The sequence below is a fragment of the Lytechinus variegatus genome, chromosome 16 (assembly GCF_018143015.1).
Source record: "Lytechinus variegatus isolate NC3 chromosome 16, Lvar_3.0, whole genome shotgun sequence".
Lineage (NCBI taxonomy): Eukaryota > Metazoa > Echinodermata > Echinoidea > Temnopleuroida > Toxopneustidae > Lytechinus > Lytechinus variegatus.
In genome coordinates this window covers 26,880,281-26,900,032 of record NC_054755.1, presented here as the reverse complement: position 1 = coordinate 26,900,032, position 19,752 = coordinate 26,880,281, and the positions used below count along the sequence as shown (strand labels likewise).

Below are 19,752 nucleotides of genomic sequence, written 5' to 3'. Positions count from 1 at the left end.
CTATTTTGTTTTATTGAAAACAGATAGTCATGGTCCTTGCAGTAATTATTATAATCTACTAAAATCATTCATTCCCTTATCCTCTATTGAGAACGTTGATAAATAACCAATGACAGTGACGTCATATATATCAGACTAATCTTGGCTTAATTATGTCCTGGATGTAGGGACCCTTTTAAGAGCAAATATTTTTTTATTATTCAGTTATTTATGTATTAGTTCATATTTTATTTTTATATCATTATCATTATCATTTGTTTTAATTATCACTTATTAATTTTGGGACTTTTTTTTTGATCAAAGAAAAGGAAAAACCCTTTATTCTGTGACAGTGGGAGCATAGGCGGCGGAAGCGAATTTTATGTTGATTACCTTTTTTTTTTTGCTTGTCAATTTTTTTTTTTACTTGTGTCCATCCCAAAATTTCAGGTGGACCCCCAAATTTTTTTTTGGGCTTCCACCGCCAATGAGTGGGAGGGGGGGGGGGTAGGTTCGTGTATAGTTCTTTTCAACTCAGTCGAAACTTAGAGAAGAGGAGGGGAAGAGATTGAAACAAACATTTGAAAAATAACGAAAGAATTTTCACCAAAATAAAAAGAAATAACGTGAAATCTTCCTATTATATGATATTTTTTATTTATTAAACGTAGAATTAGCTGTCGATGTGGGTCCTTATTCCGTTTCACAATTCAGTTTGACTCCCCCCCCCTTGGCCCGACTGAGTGGCAAATGTTGCTTAACTGAGTGGTATACACTGTAAAAAGAAATATAAAATAGTTGAAATTACTTAATAAAATTGTAGCAAAAAATGCCGACTTTGGCAGTTTTAGGTAAAATTTACCTATTTCTTCGCATCCAATTTAATCAAGAACATTAAGGTACAATAACTTAATTCAATTAAGTAAAACTTAATTCAATGAAGTAATCACTAAAATACTTGAAAAAAATCAAATGGGGGAGTGGACTTTTGGTATTCGAAAGTCCACTCCCCCATCGTCCCACTTTCAGTGGCATTATTATTATCTTAGACATCTTTTATCCAAATATTAGATTTTGTGCATTGCACATGTATAGGTACTGAAATTGATATTTATACGCGATCGTTTCATTCTTACAAATAAAACAGAGAGAATAATATAAGTATTTTCCGAAACCTAACAAGAAATTTGAAATTTTCTACTAAATGACTATTTAATGTTGCTCTTTCTTTGATTCAACAAAAGAATAAAATAGTTACACCCTTATCCAAGACAATTTCAAACACAGATAGATATGACAATTATCTAAAAAAAACGCATTTAATTGCTCTAATGAATATACATGCATTATTTAAATAAGGCGTTAATTGAAAAATATAAGTACACTCAACATGATTTTATAACTAATAATCATATTTGCCTAATTGAGTTATATTAACTCAATCAAAGCAAGCAATACGTGAAATGTATATTGAATAGATTGGCCAAATAAATCAAATTAAAAGACAAGTTAAAGCTACTTAAAAAAACGAAAAAAAAATACAAATTATAAAAATACATTAAGTGTTAACTATTGATTCAGATATTTTTCTACAGTGTATATGACTAAAAAGATCAGAGTAGGCCCTTTACAAAACACTAAATCAACACTAGATGACTTTTAAACGTTATTTGCATATTATTATATCTCGGAAATTCATCATGAATGAGTTAGTGATCGTCTCATTTCATTTCATGCCTTATCTATGAAAATGAAATATTAGACCCATCTCTCTTTTTATTTTTGTGGAAAAGATAAAAAAAGAAGAAGACCCAACCCATTTAATGAAAAAAGTCACATCGTTGATGAGCTTACACAGATCACACAGATGGACAAACAAAATGGATATGGAACTTGTTAATTCTATTTAGCTTAAAGTGATTGGTTAAAATTTGTTTGACTTTTAAAAAATCTGAGCTAGAAGGTCACACTTGTCACCTGTGTCTGGGATATGTTACAAAAATGAAGCCCAGAAAAAATTGCGCTCGAAAATAATTATTTAGTGCTTCCAAATATAAAGTGACCAGAAACACCATCTTAATTTCATCCCATACACTTATGTGTGCTATATAGGTGTCTATAAGACGCCTATTTACAAAATCGGGCTTTGCCTTGTAGTTTTAGCTTTTCATTCTCAATAATGGTTGTTTTCAGGGTTTATTAGTTCTAATATATGCACTTGTACACATGTTTCATATTGGTTTGAGAATGTTTTAAATCGGCTCCTCACAAAGTTAAACAATACCTTTAAATGATCAAAAAATTTTGCATGATTTTGATGGATCACCGTTAGATTGCTGACACTAGTGGTAGGCCCTATATATGTTTTCTTTAACAATATTAGTTTGTAACATAGAGTATGATATCTCTATCAGTCCAGGGATCCATATCCCTGATCAGTCTATGGCTTGTTTAGAACTATTGCTGGTAGACAGTTCCATTTACAGAAAACTTTTGAGATCACGTGACAGACGGTACGAGCCCACTGATTTTTTTTACAGAGATCAGTGAACGAGCCCCAGAAATCCAACATGGCGGCCTACGCAAGTGCCACTTTGCTGCAGATTCGGCTTGGAAAATCAAGGATCTTGAGTCACCTGAGGCATAAAGTAAGTTGTTAATGGTACAGTCGAAATTAGCTCAAGATGATTGCCATTTAATGATTATTCCTGTAGATCTATTTGTAATCTGTATACTTTGTGGGGATAATATAAATCCATGAAATAAAATTACTTGCCTGTTTTCGGTCCCACTCGTTGCCTTTGATGTTATGTTCTAGGAATTCGTTTTTAAAAAAAATATTTTCTTCTGCCTGGATGGATGTAATTGTATAGAGATCTATATACAATTGGTCTTTTTTTAATTGCATTGTTCATTTTCAAATTTTATCTCAATAAATCATAAGATGTATCACCATGTTTCACAGTAGACCAAAAGCTTCGGAGTTCGGACTCGGTCTCTCACTGTTTTGTTGGTTGTTCAGCTGAACTTCGTTGGCTTCACTCACCAAATACAGAGACCGAAGTTCTAGCGCGATCTGTACAGGGGACTCAGTGGCCATATGTTTATGTACTTTAGATCGGATAAAACGGGGAAGTGAATTTGCACGACAGCCGAGGTAAGTCACTGTTTTTGTTCCTTTTAACTTCATTTTTCTCCGTTTTTTGGCAATTGATGCCAAGAGGGAATATAAATTTGCACTCTGGTCACTATAATTTTCGAAATTTTTATTCATTAAAGACAAAAATTGAAAAGCCCCGACGGGGGGATTTTGCACTGCAAGTCCCCTAATGGTGGCTGCACGATAGCGAGCCATCTGTGTACGAGGAGAAATAAAAAAAAATGTTAAAAAACTCCTCGAAACAGACGGCTGCCAGCTGTCTAGTTTCACAGCTGAGATTCAACATCCCCTGCATCGATATAGCAAATCGCGCATTAAAAAGTCAAAATCTCTCAATAACGCGTGCGAGCCGAGACTGCGAGAGCTGCTAAATTGTGTCGCATTGCATCATGATGCCATTCTTTATCTATCATCAATCACATCTGTCAGCAGACTTAAATGTGTAATCAATAATTTGCATTCCATCATTACGGTAAACAAGCGGTTTCCCCTCATAATTACATCCATCCAGGCAGAAGAAAATATTTTTTTTTCAAAAACGAATTCCTAGAACATAACATCAAAGGCAACGAGTGGGACCGAAAACAAGCAAGCAATATGACAAACATTGCCATGCCTGCAAATATATTTTGTGAAAGGAAATTTTAGAAAAAAAAAATATTGCAGAAAAGCTTAACATGAAGTTGTTGAATCTTGGGCATGTTACTCTTGTCCTATCTGTTTTGTCAAAAAATAAGAAAAAATATTGGTGAAGGTTTGACAAAAGCCCATCAAAGATTAAGAAAGTTATTAGAATTTAATTTTTTTTTATTTGTGAAGTTATAGTCTAGACCTAATTATGATCTGCCCCATAACGTATGACTTTAATTTTTTTAATGACTAAACTTTCTTTCAGGAGATGGGGAGCAGGTGTGAAATAATTTGTCTGAAGTCTCTATTTTCTTTTTTTTAGAAAGTGATATTTTGTTGATTTTTACATATGTGGGAAGCTACTCGCATAGACGCATGCATATGATGTCACAAATAACTTGAAAACTTTGACAGTACAAATATTATAGATAGGCAAGTGATAAATAATAACAAGCGTTGCAATCCAATCAGCACGAAATGAACATTACAGGAACTTGTTCTTCCCATCCACTATCATTGAGTGGAATTACCTGAGTGACACTGTCACCTCAACATCGACAAGCTCATTTGTAAGAAAACTAAAGAAAACCTGTAAGAAATGTCCTTCCCCATATCTGCCAAAATATCAAAAATCCTCATTGCATTTTGCATGCAATAGGAAGCCGGCTGGATAGATATATAGCTTCAGGTATGACTGTATGCAAACTTTATGTGTATACATGTACATGTATGTGTGTGTAGATCAAAGAAAATGCCTCAAACTGACTTGCTATTTGAATCAAGGAAAGTCGTTAACTTTTTTCTCTCTCTCTTTTCTGTATTTTCCTCATGAAATATGAGAAATTTTTAAAAATCCACTGTGAGAATTTTCCTTGCCCGATTTTTTTATGTTGAAAATATATATTTTTCCTCTTTTTTTTTTTCAAATACGAAAAAAAATATATATTGAGGTGGCCTCAAAAATTGTAGCGGGCAGGGACGAGACACATACCTACATATTTTTTTACTTGGCCCAAAACAAATTAAGATTTTACTGACTAATTTAATCTGTGATGGATTTTCCTCGAAACTCTAAACCAATATTTTTTAGTTATTATTTTTAGTATTTTTACAATAAACTTTCATGTCACTTCAAGTTCAGTTTAAAATTCAGTTCGGGGAAGCATGAATGGAATTCAGATGTCACGTGTAGTTGAACTTCCAAATTTGGAAATATATTATTCACACTTATTAATTGATATGAATGCACCTTGTACAACATGCCTTGTTGATACCAGTATGCCTAAATGTCTGGATAATAGAGAGTTTTCACATTTACTACTGAGACACTCTCTACAAATTAAAATCACTGTGAAGAGCTGAGAGGCTTTTGTTGAAAGTTGGTGGACTGGGACAGCGGATCATCCAAAGATTTGCACCGGACGAACAATTGTAAATATGTCGTTGTTCAGACTCAGAGTCAAGAGATTTTGACGCTGTCCCAGTCCACCAAATTTCCACTAGAGCCTATCAGCTCTCCATTGTGATTTGACTTGCATTTTCAAAGGAATTATATTCATTTTATTTATTTGTTTATTTATTCTCGAATATTTATACAGAGTGGCCTGATCAGCATTAAAAGACATACAATGTACGAAAAACATAGTAACAGGACATTATGAGATACAGAAAAAAAGGAACAAATACAAAGTAAAAATGCGAAAATGTGTTACGAGTTACAGATGTAACAAGATACATGATATAAATATGCAAAATGTTAACGTTAAAAGCTGGTCTACCTCAGGGCTCATAAAAAGCATTTTAAAGGATGAAAGATCGTTAAAACATAAGGCAATGCATTACACAATACTGATAAATTTAATTTTGGAATTAAAAAAACAAGCAGAAGACATATCGCATCATTTGGTAATTTTATCACTAATATACATCAAGATAAAAGAGAAAAACAAAGCAAAACAAACAAACAAAAAACAACACGTTTTAATTTCTAAATAATAAGTGGGAATAACAGAAAGACAAGAAAGACAATTGGTGGGCTGTAGAGAGTGTCTTCGTAGTAAATGCGAAAAGTCCAGAATATCTCTGTGGTAATTATGTAAAAAAAATTATGGAAAGTGAATGAATATGGAAACAGTCGAACCAGAATCATCTTGATCATGTTATTAATTTTATTGTTATCATGCACATGCTGAAAGGAGATGAAATATGAAGACTTCTGATTTTAGGCTTAACACAAACATGCATGGTAATTTGGCAATCTTACCTTGGTGAAATGCATGGCACTCTCAGAATCATCTGCCAAGATAAAAGGATTAGAAAAAAAGCTCATTCCTTGAACTGCAGATCCAGAAATCTGTTATTGAGATACACTAGAAGGAACAAAAGCAGTTTTTAATGAGTTGACTTGATTTACATGTATCCCTTTACAGTTGTATGTGTTTCTTGGAGAAATATATTGCACTTGTCAATGTTGTCTGTGATTATTGATGATCTCAATCATCCAATGCTAGCCGCAGAAATATGTTGTTAGCCTAACAGAGCGCTAATAATTAGCCCAGTCATTTGGATTGTGAAGTAAAAACATTTATTTCAATGTGTAATTAATGCAATAATGCAATAAACATTAGGCATCGCTGCCACATCACCGATTGAAACGGGCCCTCTGTTAGTACATGTACATTGTTAGCGCTAAAAAAAACAGTCTGTGCGGTCAGTACAGGTAGATATATACACTTGTAAAATTTTGTGAACTGGACTTAGACTATTAAGTGCCCAAATATTGGATGATTCGCATGATTGGACCAAAACAAAGATACAATTGTTGAATTAAAATCATATGCTTCATCATCATTCAAATTTTGAATATTAATGTCATAAAATACATACTTTATCCAAAAAAAATATGGTGAGCAGGAATTATTGATTTACTAACAGAAGCATGTTTTATTCTCCAAATATGGGACTAATTATGGTGAATTCACACTCTAATGATATTTTGATCGTTGAAACAATAATTTACATGTATTTCTTTTGCGCAAGTGCTCATCACAATGAACAAATTTCATATTGGAATTGGTAAATGAAAATTAATTATTCACCACTGGAACCTCTTTCATCTCTAAACAATGTGTTTGCTCAGCTCTGTGCACCTTGTAATTTACCAAAATGTGCAGATGCCAATATATTTTACTAAAATGTGCAGAATTACTAAAGTGTGCCATTAAAGGGTTACATTATATTTTGGTATAAACTTGCACATTTTGGTAACTTACATGTACCTAAATGTGCAATTTACCAAAATGTGGTCTGCAACATGCCTCGCACTGAAAAGCTAGTCTGCAAGAACAAACTCAGATTTGACTTATCTTTTTCATCTTTGTTTTTCTTCATCCCAACTTCAGGTACCTGCAAGTTTCCATGGTGACCAACAATATGTACGCAACTATGCTGTTGCACCTTGGGACCCCAGTGAACCTGTGAGTAAATATACTTCCTGTCAATCTTTATGATTATATATATTGCTATTAAAGCATAGCTAAGCCTTAATAGTTACATAAAAAATCTACTTAATAGGTTAACTTTGCCATCCAATGATAACAGGGGGCTATTTCATAAAGTTGTTCATAAGTCTGGTGATCCATTCTTGTGCTATGTGATATCCCTAAGTAATTGAGTTTTGACCTAAGAACGTGTTCCAGTCATGTGTAAAGTTTTATGAAGCACCCCCCCCCCCCGGCATGGTAACAAATCTTATCAGCCAATTGATATCAAGGATTCCATCAAGTAACCAGTAGTAATAACAATGTTTATGTAACAGAGAAGGGTGCCCTTTTGCAGAATGGGAAGGGGCGGGGTCACAGTATCTTTTATCAATAAAAACTTAATTTACAAATCTGGCAACAATAAGAAGAAACAATTTTGCAAGGTAATAACCAAAAAATAAGGACATTTAGACTGTGGAGCCATTTTTTCTTCAAATTCTATATAAAATCAAGGGCATTAACCCTTGAAATGGAGTGTTGTTTGAATACTCCTGGGCCTCCAAAATTACTAAAAAGTCAATTCATGGTTCATACAATATGTCATCTATGTTGCTATGTCAGGCCATTGGTCCTTCCTGTTAACAACAATAGTAACAAGAGCACCTGATGATGTTTCATATCAAGCTACAGTGGAAGAATAGGTACACAAAAATTCCCCTCTTATGACAAGCTAAAATCCTAAGTTTTAAACTGCTAATGAATGATAGTGGAGCATTGTGGCCCAGTGGATTAGTCTCCGGACTTTGAAACAGAGAATCGTGGGTTGGAATCCCAGCCATGGTGTAATTTCCTTCAGCAAGAAATTTATCCACATTGTGCTGCACTCAACCCAGGTGAGGTGCGTGGGTACCCGGCAGGATTAATTCCTTGGGTGCATTATCATTGAAAAGCAGCTTGAGCTAAAGCTGGGGTAACAATAATACTAACAATGCTCCTCGAAATTTATTTTTAGATAGATGGCGCTATATCAATGCCTATTATTATTATTAATTATATTGTATTTCTTTGTTTTTTTTCTGTGTGGACAGACGTTTGATAAGATCCTGATAGCTAACCGGGGTGAGATTGCGTGCCGTGTAATGAGAACATGTCGTGCCATGGGAATCAAGTCTGTTGCCATCTACAGTGAAGCTGATGTCAATGCGGTATGTTTGCATAGTAACTCTGATGCCAGTATTTTTTTACTTGATATTAACCCCCTTACCCAGGTTCTATTAAACACAACTATTGTGTAATCACAAGTACATGTATTTTCTTTCTGATAGTGATCAAAATTCTCACATTTGGTGGAAGAAAGACACAATTAGTCAGGTTCTAATTATAAAGTAGTGGTATGGACGGATGGGTGTACGTCCCTTGGCAAGGCACTTATCCACGTTTGTCGCTCTCCACCCAGGTGTTAAATGGGTACCCGGTAGGATGTTAACGTCAGTGTGATTAGATTGGCATGTGTGCAACGATGAAAAATAGTTGCCTGGCCACGATACTCCCCAGGGAGTGGAGATGGACCTGTGTGGAACAGTGATGGAGGCTATGACCAGACTCACCAGAGTAATCTGCTTAGAAGCAGAAGGTACCTTCTGCTTAGAAGTAGAAGGTATGAAACGCAATATGCAGTACCTCCTTGTGGGCAATTCTGTACTGTATGTACATCCAAATATGCTGGATCTTAAAGTGATTTGTTTCTGCTTTGTGCTTCAAATGAAAAGACCTAATATCATGCTCTCAAATTATTGTGGTTTGAGCAGTTATTGGCATTGAGGTAAAAAAATGGAGAAAACGTTGGTCGGATTTACAAAAGGGATGACTATTTCATGGAATTACCTGTTTGCAAAAAAATACTTTATGTGATCAGAAATGGTACATAAAATCTGAAATTTTATCTGAGATAAAATTTCATCTTAAATATTTAATGATGATACACGGCATAGCCGTGCCAGATTGGACATATCCAGTGCATGTCTAATTATAGCAACGCAAATGTGCTTACACCCATGTTGCCTTTAGAAAGAAAAATGAAGGTTGCTATTTTATTTCTGCAAATTTAGCAATATTTCTAAGTAAATTGGCAAAATAGTATGAAATTACAAGAAAATGCAGTAATCATTGATACTAATACTAGAAGGAGGAAAGACATTTATTGACTATTTTCTTTCCTTCAGGCCTCGAAATAATCGACGGCCATTACCGACGGCCATGGCCGTCGATGCCCCCATTACTGGCCGTCATGCCCTTCTTCTTTTTGCTAAAAGTTACGGCCACTAAAAATGTGCCCTTTTTTATATGGCCGTGGTGCCCTTTTTTCTCATAAATGTGCCCTTTTTCTGATATATAATGTACCCCTTTTGAAAGTCTGCACCTTTTTTTCTGAGCGAGGAAAACTTTTCTCCGATCTCAAAAAGTATTCAATACCTTAGCTTTACCAGCGACGTCCAGTGCATGTATGCAGTCTAGTCCGAAGCCGCGCCGAACGATGAGCTAGCTATACACAGCTGGCCGGCTGGCCGCTAGCGCGCTTTACATATGCTATGTAAGCTGCAGCATAAGAATGGACGAGCGCGAGCTCCGTATGTGTACTACACAAATGTCGCGCGCGCTGTACTGTCCTGGCGAGTGCGCGCGATGCGTAAGTACAGTACTTTGAATGGGAGTGTTTCATAAAGCTGTTCGTCAGTTACGAACAACTTACGAACGACCGGTGATACTTTCTTGGGTGCTAATCAGATTCACATTTAATTACATGTAGCTCAAGAAGGTATCACCAGTCGTGCGTAAAGTTCATTTTTTCTTAAGTACATAATGTGGTTTGGTAATGAATCTGATGTATAACATCAACTATGGAAAGCCCCCCCCCCCCACGCCGTGAAACTGTAACACCTACAAATAATTTATAACATGCCCCTTAAAAAGTGGCCTTGGTGCCCCTCTGTATGGCCTTGGTGCCCTCTGCTGCCTGGCCTCAGTGAAAAAGTGCCCCTCAAAATTGCCCCCCCAAAATCCTATTTCGAGGCCTGTTCCTTGAAACAATAAATATAATAATGGGAGAAGTCATCTAGGAATTTTTGTTTGCAAAGAAATCTTGGAGAAAGAGGTGTTAATAGCATATAGGGTGGGTGCATTGAATTTGATAAAATTGATGCAACCTCTTTTGCCCCACCTCCTGATGCAAAGGACTTTAATCGGTTGAATGAGATGAGAGTGCTATAATAAAACGGTGTTTTCTCATTGGATATTGCTTCATAAATACAGTGTAGGCGAGCCTTTGAGAGGTAGATTTGAGGTAAAATATTTAATGGTTCTCAGAATACTGATGCAGAGAGATAGGGTATTTTATCTCAATGATTTCAACTAAAATAATGTTCTTTTGAAATCATTCATACTCTAGGCTTGCCATGGAGAGATAAAAATGAAGATGAAATATTTAATGACTCTCAGAATACCTATTTTGAGAGATTTTTAGGGTATTTTATCTCACTGATTTCAACAGATATCATTTTGTTGTAATTATGGGTCATTGCTTCTTAATTAGGCATGACTTAAAAAGTTAAATGAAGATGAAATATTTAATGACTCGGAATACTGATTAGGAGAGATTTTTTAAGGGTATTTTACAGTATCTCACAGATTTTTAAGTGAGATCATTTATTTTTTAGTTTTATCTCAAATGAAATTCATCTGAGAATATCACAGAATACCACCCCAGGTCATTATAGTGAAATGGGGCTTTCCATTTGTGTTGGTTCTTGGAAGCGAGTTGGGTATTGTGTGAAAAGCGATAAAGTTATTGAAAGTGCTCTTTTACGAGGGACCGTTTTTTTTCTAGTGTTCATACTAGGGTTCACCTCTTTCTATGCGTCACAGTCTCTTTACATGTATTTCCTAGGACTTTTTGTACAATATACACTATCCAAACGGTAGCCTAATGATTGCATATCTGTACAAATGTGTACGTCATCAAAACTCTGCTCAGGAAGAGAGTATGATAAGTGTACAGTACACTACCAGGCACATGACCGTTTGTACATGTACATACATGTATGTGCAGTTTTGATTGCGTCATCCAAAGTGATTAAAGATGATTTGTTCATTTATTAAACCTTACAATGATACCAATTTCTTTGTGTTTATTTAGGAATTTCCAGTACGATGCACTTAACTTTTTTTTACGTGCCTGTTTTTCCCCCCAGGGTTGTTTACATCCCTTTTCAATCCCCTTGTTATGAGTATTTCAACACTCTAGCAAAACTTTTCCCAAATATTTTCTCTTCGATGACATATTTGTTTTTTTCCCCCTCTATGGCCCGAACCCTCAAAGGTCGGCTAAATTCAGCCAAAGGGTCGGCTATATTTAGCCCGTGGGCTGAATTTTGCCCAGGCTGAATTTGTGTGGGCTAAGTAAGCCAACCTTTGAGAATTTGGGCCTATGGTGTAATCATATTTTGTATGCAAGTAGCAAAGTCATGAAGACAGAGCGAGTTGGGGGGGGGGGGGGGTTACACGGTGGCTCGGATTGATTTCGCTCCTGAAATGCTCAAAGGGGCCCTGGGAAATCGCTATTCACTGAAATGTGATTCTTACATGTACATGTAGCCAATATTGCAGATTGAGGCAGTACCGTAACTTGTGAAAAGTAGCCCTTGAAAAAAAATAGTTTATGCCTGTAGTTAGTGAAATGTGCTAGAGTCACGCAAGTGAAACCGACTCCAGAAAAATCAAAGCTAAACACACCATTTCCAATGGCTTACTATTAGTTGATTTGCGGTTGGTTTCACCGTTGTCACTTCAGCATTATGCGTCATATTCCTCTCCTTAAGCCTTACACTGTGATAGCTCTGTCGAGCTGTGCCAAATACATGATTAGTAGCATCTTCACTTATACATACCAATTACCTCTGCAATTGATTTGATTCAATTTTCAATGTAATGCAATGTAATCAATTTGATTTGATTTGATTTGACTTGATTTGATTTGATTTGACTTGACTTGATATGACTTGACTTGACCTGACTTGACCTGACCTGACTTGGCTGGACTTGTCTTAATTTATAAATTTAAAGGGGAATGAAACCTTTGGAACAAGTAGGCTTGTGTCGAAACAGAAAAATCAAAGAATAAGAACAAAGAAAGTTTGAAAAAAAATCGAACAAATAATGAGAAAGTTATGAGCATTTGAATATTGCAATCTCTAATGATATGGAGATCCTCCCATTGGCAACACGGCAAGGATGTGTGATGCCACACATGAACAACTTTCCCTTTGATGGACTATGAAATACCCTGAAAATGTGTCTTTTTGCTTTTTCGTATGGTGATACAAACTCTTTATCCAAGATGTATTCTTTAAAAATCTGTATTACATGCCCTCCTATAGAAAGAATACATGTTCTACTGATAGATGTAATAAAAGAGGCAATTTAAGTGAAATATATACTAAAGTAATGGGGAGAGTTGTTCAAGAGTGACATCACACATCTTTGTCGCATTGCCAATGTGAGGATTTCCATAGCATTAGTGATCGCAATATTCAAAAGCCCATAACTTTCTCATTATTTGTCCGATTTTTCTCAAACTTTCGTTGATCTGTGTCTTTGATTTTTCTGTTTTCACACAAGCTATCTTGGTCCAAAGGTTTCATTCTCCTTTAAGCATGGTTTCAATTTAAGCTAGGTCAAGTGAAGTTCAGCACAGTACAGTCCAGTTCCATTCAATTCAAATCATATTAAATCAAATAAAAATGCGTTTTTTCCCTCCAGCTCCACGTTGAGATGGCAGATGAAGCAGTTTGTGTAGGCCCAGCAGCATCAAAGGACAGTTACCTCAATATGGATAGAATTTTACAAGCAATCAAAGACACAGGCTCTCAGGCTGTAAGTATACATATGTTGCATATTTTAAATCTTACACTGTTATTCTTATTTTTTATGTAGAGTTTGGTAGTCTTGTGACTGTCATTTTAGTGCAAGATTTATTGCAAGAGCATTATTTGGTTATGGATAAAATACTGGAAACAGAAATCAAAGACACAAGATCTTATGGAATCATGGATGCATTTTTGTGAATGGTATAGGTGGGTTTTTTTTAAGGACAATTGTGTGACACTTGTAGTCATTTGAAAAAAAATCTAAAAAAGAACTCTGGAACCCCCCCATTCATTGTAATGTTAAAGCTTAATTCCAATGTTGCAGATATAATGAAAAGTAGTCCCTGGAAAAAAAAAAAACAATTGCTTGATTTGGGGAATCCCCTAAATGAGCCCCAATGCTTGGAATTTGAAGTCTCTGGAAATGAAATGAACAGTTCATTTTTTAAGTTCTTTTATGTGTTCTTTACAGGTTCATCCTGGCTATGGTTTTCTCTCAGAGAATATGGAATTTGCAAAAAGATTGGTAAGTCAAGTCTAATCAACATAAAGTGAATTTCAGATTAAGTCTGAAGTTTTATACAAAGATACAAATCTAGTAGGTCTGGTCAAGTCTTACATTCATAAGCAAGTTGCAGATTAAGTCTGAATTTGCATAGAGTTTTTCAAGTCAATTCTAATGAACATCATGTATAAAACAAGTTTCAGATTAAGTGTAGATTTCCAAATAGTTGTGTAAGACAAGTTTAATCCACATCTTTTATAAAAACAAGTTTCAGATTAAATCTGAATTTGTAATGAGAATGGTAGGTCAAGTTTTCTTAAAATCTTTTATCAACTAAAATGTGGATTAAGTCCAAAATTACAAAGAGTCTGGTATAAAGTTCATTCTGATTAACATGATATATAAAGCAAGTTACAGATTAAATTTAGACAAGTTAAAAAACAGCAACTATGAGCTGATTGTCATCAGAATCATTCCATGGGATGTTTTAGAATATGTAAGTCTAGATTAAGAGACTGGTAAATCAAGTCTAGTTCACAAAAACAAAAGTTCACTTTAAATAAGCATGAATTTGCAAAGAGACTGGTAAACGAAGTCTAATTCACAACAATAATTATACAGCAGGTTTCATATCAATTCTTAATTTGCAAGGACACTGGTACATGTTGGCTAAGTTTCATAAATAATTATACCCCAAGTTTCCGATCACGCCTCCCAAGACATCTCAGGGGCTGCCTCATGACTTTGCAAAATTTTATGTTTCTTGAGGTTTGCACAAAGTCTTGCACAACTCTTGGTCCCGAATTTCCCAAGTCCCTCCCCCAATATAATAATAATGATGCAATAGTAAGGCTTTGGGTAGTGTGTGTTCATGATGTACTGTCTTCAAATTCTACCATGGTTGTATGGTCACATTTTGCACTGAATTTTATTGATTTCTTAACTTTGACCTTGACTTTTCCACCAGAATGCCACCACAATTACTTGCGAAAAAATAACTAAGAAACCAAGTTTATTTGACAAAATGCAAAGTTTTAAATTGATGAAGGGATGGTTGGACAGACTGGCAATGGGCCACATTGGAGCAAATGGTTTGATCCATATTAGAGCGCCTTCTAGTAGACCAAGTTAATACAAACCATTTAACCTGATATGAAATCTGTTGTGTGGATGCAAGAATGCCAAGAATAGCAAAATATTTTCGTACACCACATCGGTGCAGAAACACCATTATGCAATGCACTAATATGCAATGCACTAATATGCCAGCATATTTGAATGTGTGCAATGCATTAAAGGGGAATGAAACCTTTGAAACAAATAGGCTTGTGTAGAAACAGAAAAATCAAAGAATAAGAATAAAGAAAGTTCGAGAAAAATTGGACAAATAATGAGAAAGCTATGAGCATTTGAATATTGCAATCACTAATGCTGTGGAGATCCTCCCATTGGCAATGCGACACGAATGTGTGATGTCACTGATGAACAACTTTCCCTTTGGTGGACTATAAAATACCCTCAAAATGTCTCTTTTTGCTTTTGCTTATGATACAAACTCTCTATCCGTGATGTATTCTTAAAAAATATGTTTATTACATGCCCTCATGTAGAAAGAACACATGATCTATGGATAAATGTGATAAAAGAAGCAATTCAAGTCAAAATACTAAAGTAATGGGGAGAGTTGTTCACAAGTGACATCACACATCTTTGTCGCATTGCCAATTTGCTATCTCCATAGCATTAGTGATCGCAATATTCAAATGCTCATAACTTTCTCATTATTTGTCTGATTTTTCTCAAACCTTTGTTGATCTGTTTCTTTGATTTTTCTGTTTTCACACAAGCTCTCTTGTTCCAATGGTTTCATTCTCCTTTAAGGTGTGGTGTTAGGGGCACCCTTGCTCCGACACAACAAATTGGTGTTTAAATTGGAAGAGGCAATTCAACGTGATACACATACATTGTACAAGCCATTGTCAGCAATTTGAACACAATGATGCAAGCATGCACTCATAATGGACCTATTTCCGATGTCCAGTTTGAATTGGGCCATGGTCTGACCCTGTGCTAAATTTATTGAAGCCAAAAATTTCAATAACTTTACATTGTATGTTTCTTATAATTACTATTTATTCCCTCATGCTTGTTTTTAGTCATCATTCCAATCACGAATCATACATGATTTTAGTATCAAACGAGCTGATGGACCCGTCTTACAAAGACTTACTATTGATATGGTATGCTTCGTTTTATTTTCATAGGACATCGTGCAAATTTCCAGTAGAAAAAATTATGACACTGATGGATTTCCATAGAGTTACGATTGATTGAATCAATCATAACTCTTTGTAAGACAGGGCCCAGGGGTCTGTCTTACAAAGAGTTGCAATTGATCCGATCAACCGCAACTGTGGATAGCCAGCAAAGTCAACATATACAATACATGTTTGCTCAATTTTTTTTTCTAAATATGAATGTATATCCGTAAGTTAATTGATTTCTTGACAGTTTGGTGTTTTCTTTTTTGTTTTTATAGGACATTGTGCAAATTTCCAGTAGAAAAAATTATGACACTGATGGATTTCCATAGAGTTACGATTGATTGGATCAATCATAACTGATCGTAAGACAGGGCCCTGATCTTTATGTCACAATTGGCTTATTTAATCAAACTGAAACTATAGTCCAAAGTGATTTACTACTAAACCAGAGTTTAAACATTCATTTTGACTTGTCTATCGCCCCAGTTTGTCATTTGCAATGCATCACTAAGAAGGTGAATCAAGAGATACCCTACCCTCCCTTAAGTATGTAGTTACCAATTCACCTTGCAATCTAGACTACATGTACATGTACAAGGCGATGAATGACGCTTTTTTATCAAGGATACCCTTCACTTCAAGCGTCATTGTTGAAGTGCAGTGTGAGTCTACCCTCAGAAATTTACAAGTGTCGTTTGTTTTTCTATACTATCAAGTATACCTATTATGGATCTACCCGCTTAGATATACAAGTGGTTTTCTATATTTAATTGAATATATTTATTTCAAGGATATTTTTTAAATTTCATGTATTTTTTCTAGACTCTATCTCACTCTTTCATTTTACTTATTACAACCTGTAATGTTAACCAACCATGAAAATTCCACCTCCGTTTATTGAAGGGGAAGTCAACCTTGGTCGTAAAATATGAGAGAACTAGGAGAAAAATCAGAAAAACAGGATGGTGAAAGTTTGAGAGAAATTGGGCGAGCAATTAGAAAATTATGACTCTTTTTAAAATTGCGATCCTAAGACTATGTAGATTTTGAACTGGCAACTCGGTATTTGGGAGGGGAAACTATCCCATCGGTCATGTAGTTAATTGTCAGGGATTTGTAGTTTTCTCCTTGAAAATTTGAAAGAAATTGGGTGAGGAATAATGAAGTTACGACTGTTTTTGTCTCACCTGCATAGTAGAGTGAGACTATAGGCGCCGCTTTTCCGACGGCGGCGTCAACATCAAATCTTAACCTAAGGTTAAGTTTATGAAATGACATCATAACTTTAAAAGTATATGGACCTAGTTCATTAAACTTGGCCATAAGGTTAATTAAGTATTACTGAACATCCTGCCTGAGTTTCATGTCACATGACCAAGGTCAAAGGTCATTTAGGGTCAATGAACTTAGACCATGTTGGGGGAATCAACATCAAAATCTTAACCTGAGGTTAAGTTTTTGAAATGTCATCATAAATATATGGACCTAGTTCATTAAACTTGGACATAAGGTTAATCAAGTATCACCAAACATCCTGCATGAGTTTCACGTCACATGACCAAGGTCAAAGGTCATTTAGGGTCAATGAACTTTGGCCGATTTGGGGGTATCTGTTGAATTGCAATCAAAACTTTAAAAGTTTTTGGATCTGATTCATGAAACTTGGACATGATAGTAATCAAGTATCACTGAACATCCTGTGCAAGTTTCAGGTCACATGATCAAGGTCAAAGGTCATTTAGGGTCAATGAACTTTGGCCGAATTGGGGGTATTTGTTGAATTACCATAACTTTGGAAGTATGTTGGTCTAGTTCATAAAACTTGGACATAAGAGTAATCAAGTATCACTGAACATCCTGTGCACATTTTAGGTCACATGACCAAGGTCAAAGGTCAATGAACTTTGGCCATAATGGGGGTATCTGTTGAATTACCATCATAACTTTACAAGTTTATTGATCTGACTTTTGAAACTTAGACATAAGAGTAATCAAGTATCACTGAATATCCTGTGCAAGTTTCAGGTCACATGATCAAGGTCAAAGGTCATGTGAGATCAATGAACTTTGGCCGCATTGGGGGTATTTGTTGAATTACCATCCTATCTCTGTATTAAAAAGTGTATTGGTCTAATTCATAAAACGTGGAAATAAGAGTAACCAAGTATCACTGAACATCTTGTGTGAGTTATAGTAGTTTTCAAAGTCAGCACTGCTGCTATGTTGAATCGCGTGATGCAGGTGAGACGGCCAGAGGCATTCCACTTGTAAAAATGCAAGTAAAAATCTAGTTCCTTGGTTTTTATGTTGGTTGCAAGCGCTCCCCTGAATGCCTGTAATAAAGGGGCATCAAGGATGGTTTTGGGAAGCGCATTCCATGCGGTCACTGTCCTGGGTATAGGTATAGTGATTACAATTTTTTACAACTTTTGAAAAATTCCTTACCTTCTTTATTGTTTGTCCGATAAGTGTTCAAACTTTTCGTACATATTGTACATGTATGTCTGATTTTTCTTATTTCCTCTAAAGAAATTTTTATATTTGGGTAGGATTCCCAATTTCCCATTTTAGGTTAAGCTCTACTTTTAGAAACCCTACTAGGCTACTACGTAAGCTGGTCGTCCGACACTTCTGCATGTATCCCACTTGTTTTGAAGATTTTGTTGTGGAATTTTTAAAAGTACAGGTCTCTTAGAAGGCTTCATTTCAAAATGTGTTGTCTTTCTTGGCAATGAGTGTGCACTCGAATAGTGAGTAGGTCCTGTTGAGGAACTTACCCATTTCTAAGAAATACCTCTACATACTGCACTGCTGCTCTAGTGCGATAACCTTTTTCATATATTAAATGCATTGGGAATATGTGAGTGAAGTGCTTATGGTGCGTGAAAGGGTAAACATGTGGTGAAAAACGCAGTAGAAATGTATCACCCCGTACATAAATGCTAATTTATTAGATGTGCATCGGCAAGCATTAAAAAAAATCCTGGCCGTACCCCTCAGCAAAAATGCAATATTGATATTCTCTCATAGAGTATCGAAGTGTGACATCATCACTTCTCACTTTTGTGCATTTCAGTGTTTTTGATACCATATTTTGGTAAAGCATGATGACCCCCCCCCACAACCCGAATATGGTGGGAATTGGTCCATGGGAGCCTTAGATATGACCTCATAAATACATACATGTAATTAGCCCCTTTGTATTATTGGCCTGGTTCTAGATGTTAGGAACCAGGTCAATAACACATTGACTTTAATGGGGCTAATTACGTATTCATGAGGTCATATCTCAGGCCCCCATGGACCGATTCTCACCATATTTTGAAAGTGGCCGAGGTTTTTTATCATTCTACCAAAACATGGTATCAAAAACGCTGAAATGCAAAAAAGTTTTTTTTTCACTTCGGTACTCTTTTGCCCCCTCAACCAGCCGTGTATTTGATTAAGACTTAAACCTTGTGGATCTTAAGCTAAAAAGAAAGCTAAAAAGATTTAAACCTTTTATCCTTTTAAGATTAAAAAAACTAATCCTTATGATTCAAAATACATCAATTTTGGGGCATGTCAGTATTCACAGTCAATACAGATTTATTCTGTAGGCCCTATCCTTGAAATTTAGAGTTTAAACATGTAGGCAGTAGAAAATAGATGGAACTGAAAGTTAATATATTACTAAAGACCCCGGAAGATAATCTTATGACTTGGAAACTAATATTTTGCCCAGCAGATGGGACAATTGAAAAGGTCACATAACACTCTGGTTCCGTTGAGAAATCCAATATTGACTTCCTCCTTTAACCTTTCAGTTTCC

The 19,752-nt window shown here is 35.6% G+C and overlaps 1 protein-coding gene across 1 annotated transcript in view; it reads left to right on the top strand.

Moving 5' to 3' along the window:
- Positions 1-2,514: 2,514 nt before the first annotated feature.
- LOC121429549 (propionyl-CoA carboxylase alpha chain, mitochondrial-like) overlaps positions 2,515-19,752 on the top strand; it is a 47,755-nt gene continuing 30,517 nt past the window's right edge. Inside the window, exons 1-5 of the mRNA XM_041626621.1 lie at positions 2,515-2,627; positions 7,171-7,245; positions 8,340-8,456; positions 13,066-13,179; positions 13,645-13,698. Of these exons, the coding sequence (XP_041482555.1) occupies positions 2,550-2,627; positions 7,171-7,245; positions 8,340-8,456; positions 13,066-13,179; positions 13,645-13,698 (438 nt within the window). The 5' untranslated portion in view covers positions 2,515-2,549. The remainder of the gene's footprint in view (positions 2,628-7,170; positions 7,246-8,339; positions 8,457-13,065; positions 13,180-13,644; positions 13,699-19,752) is intronic.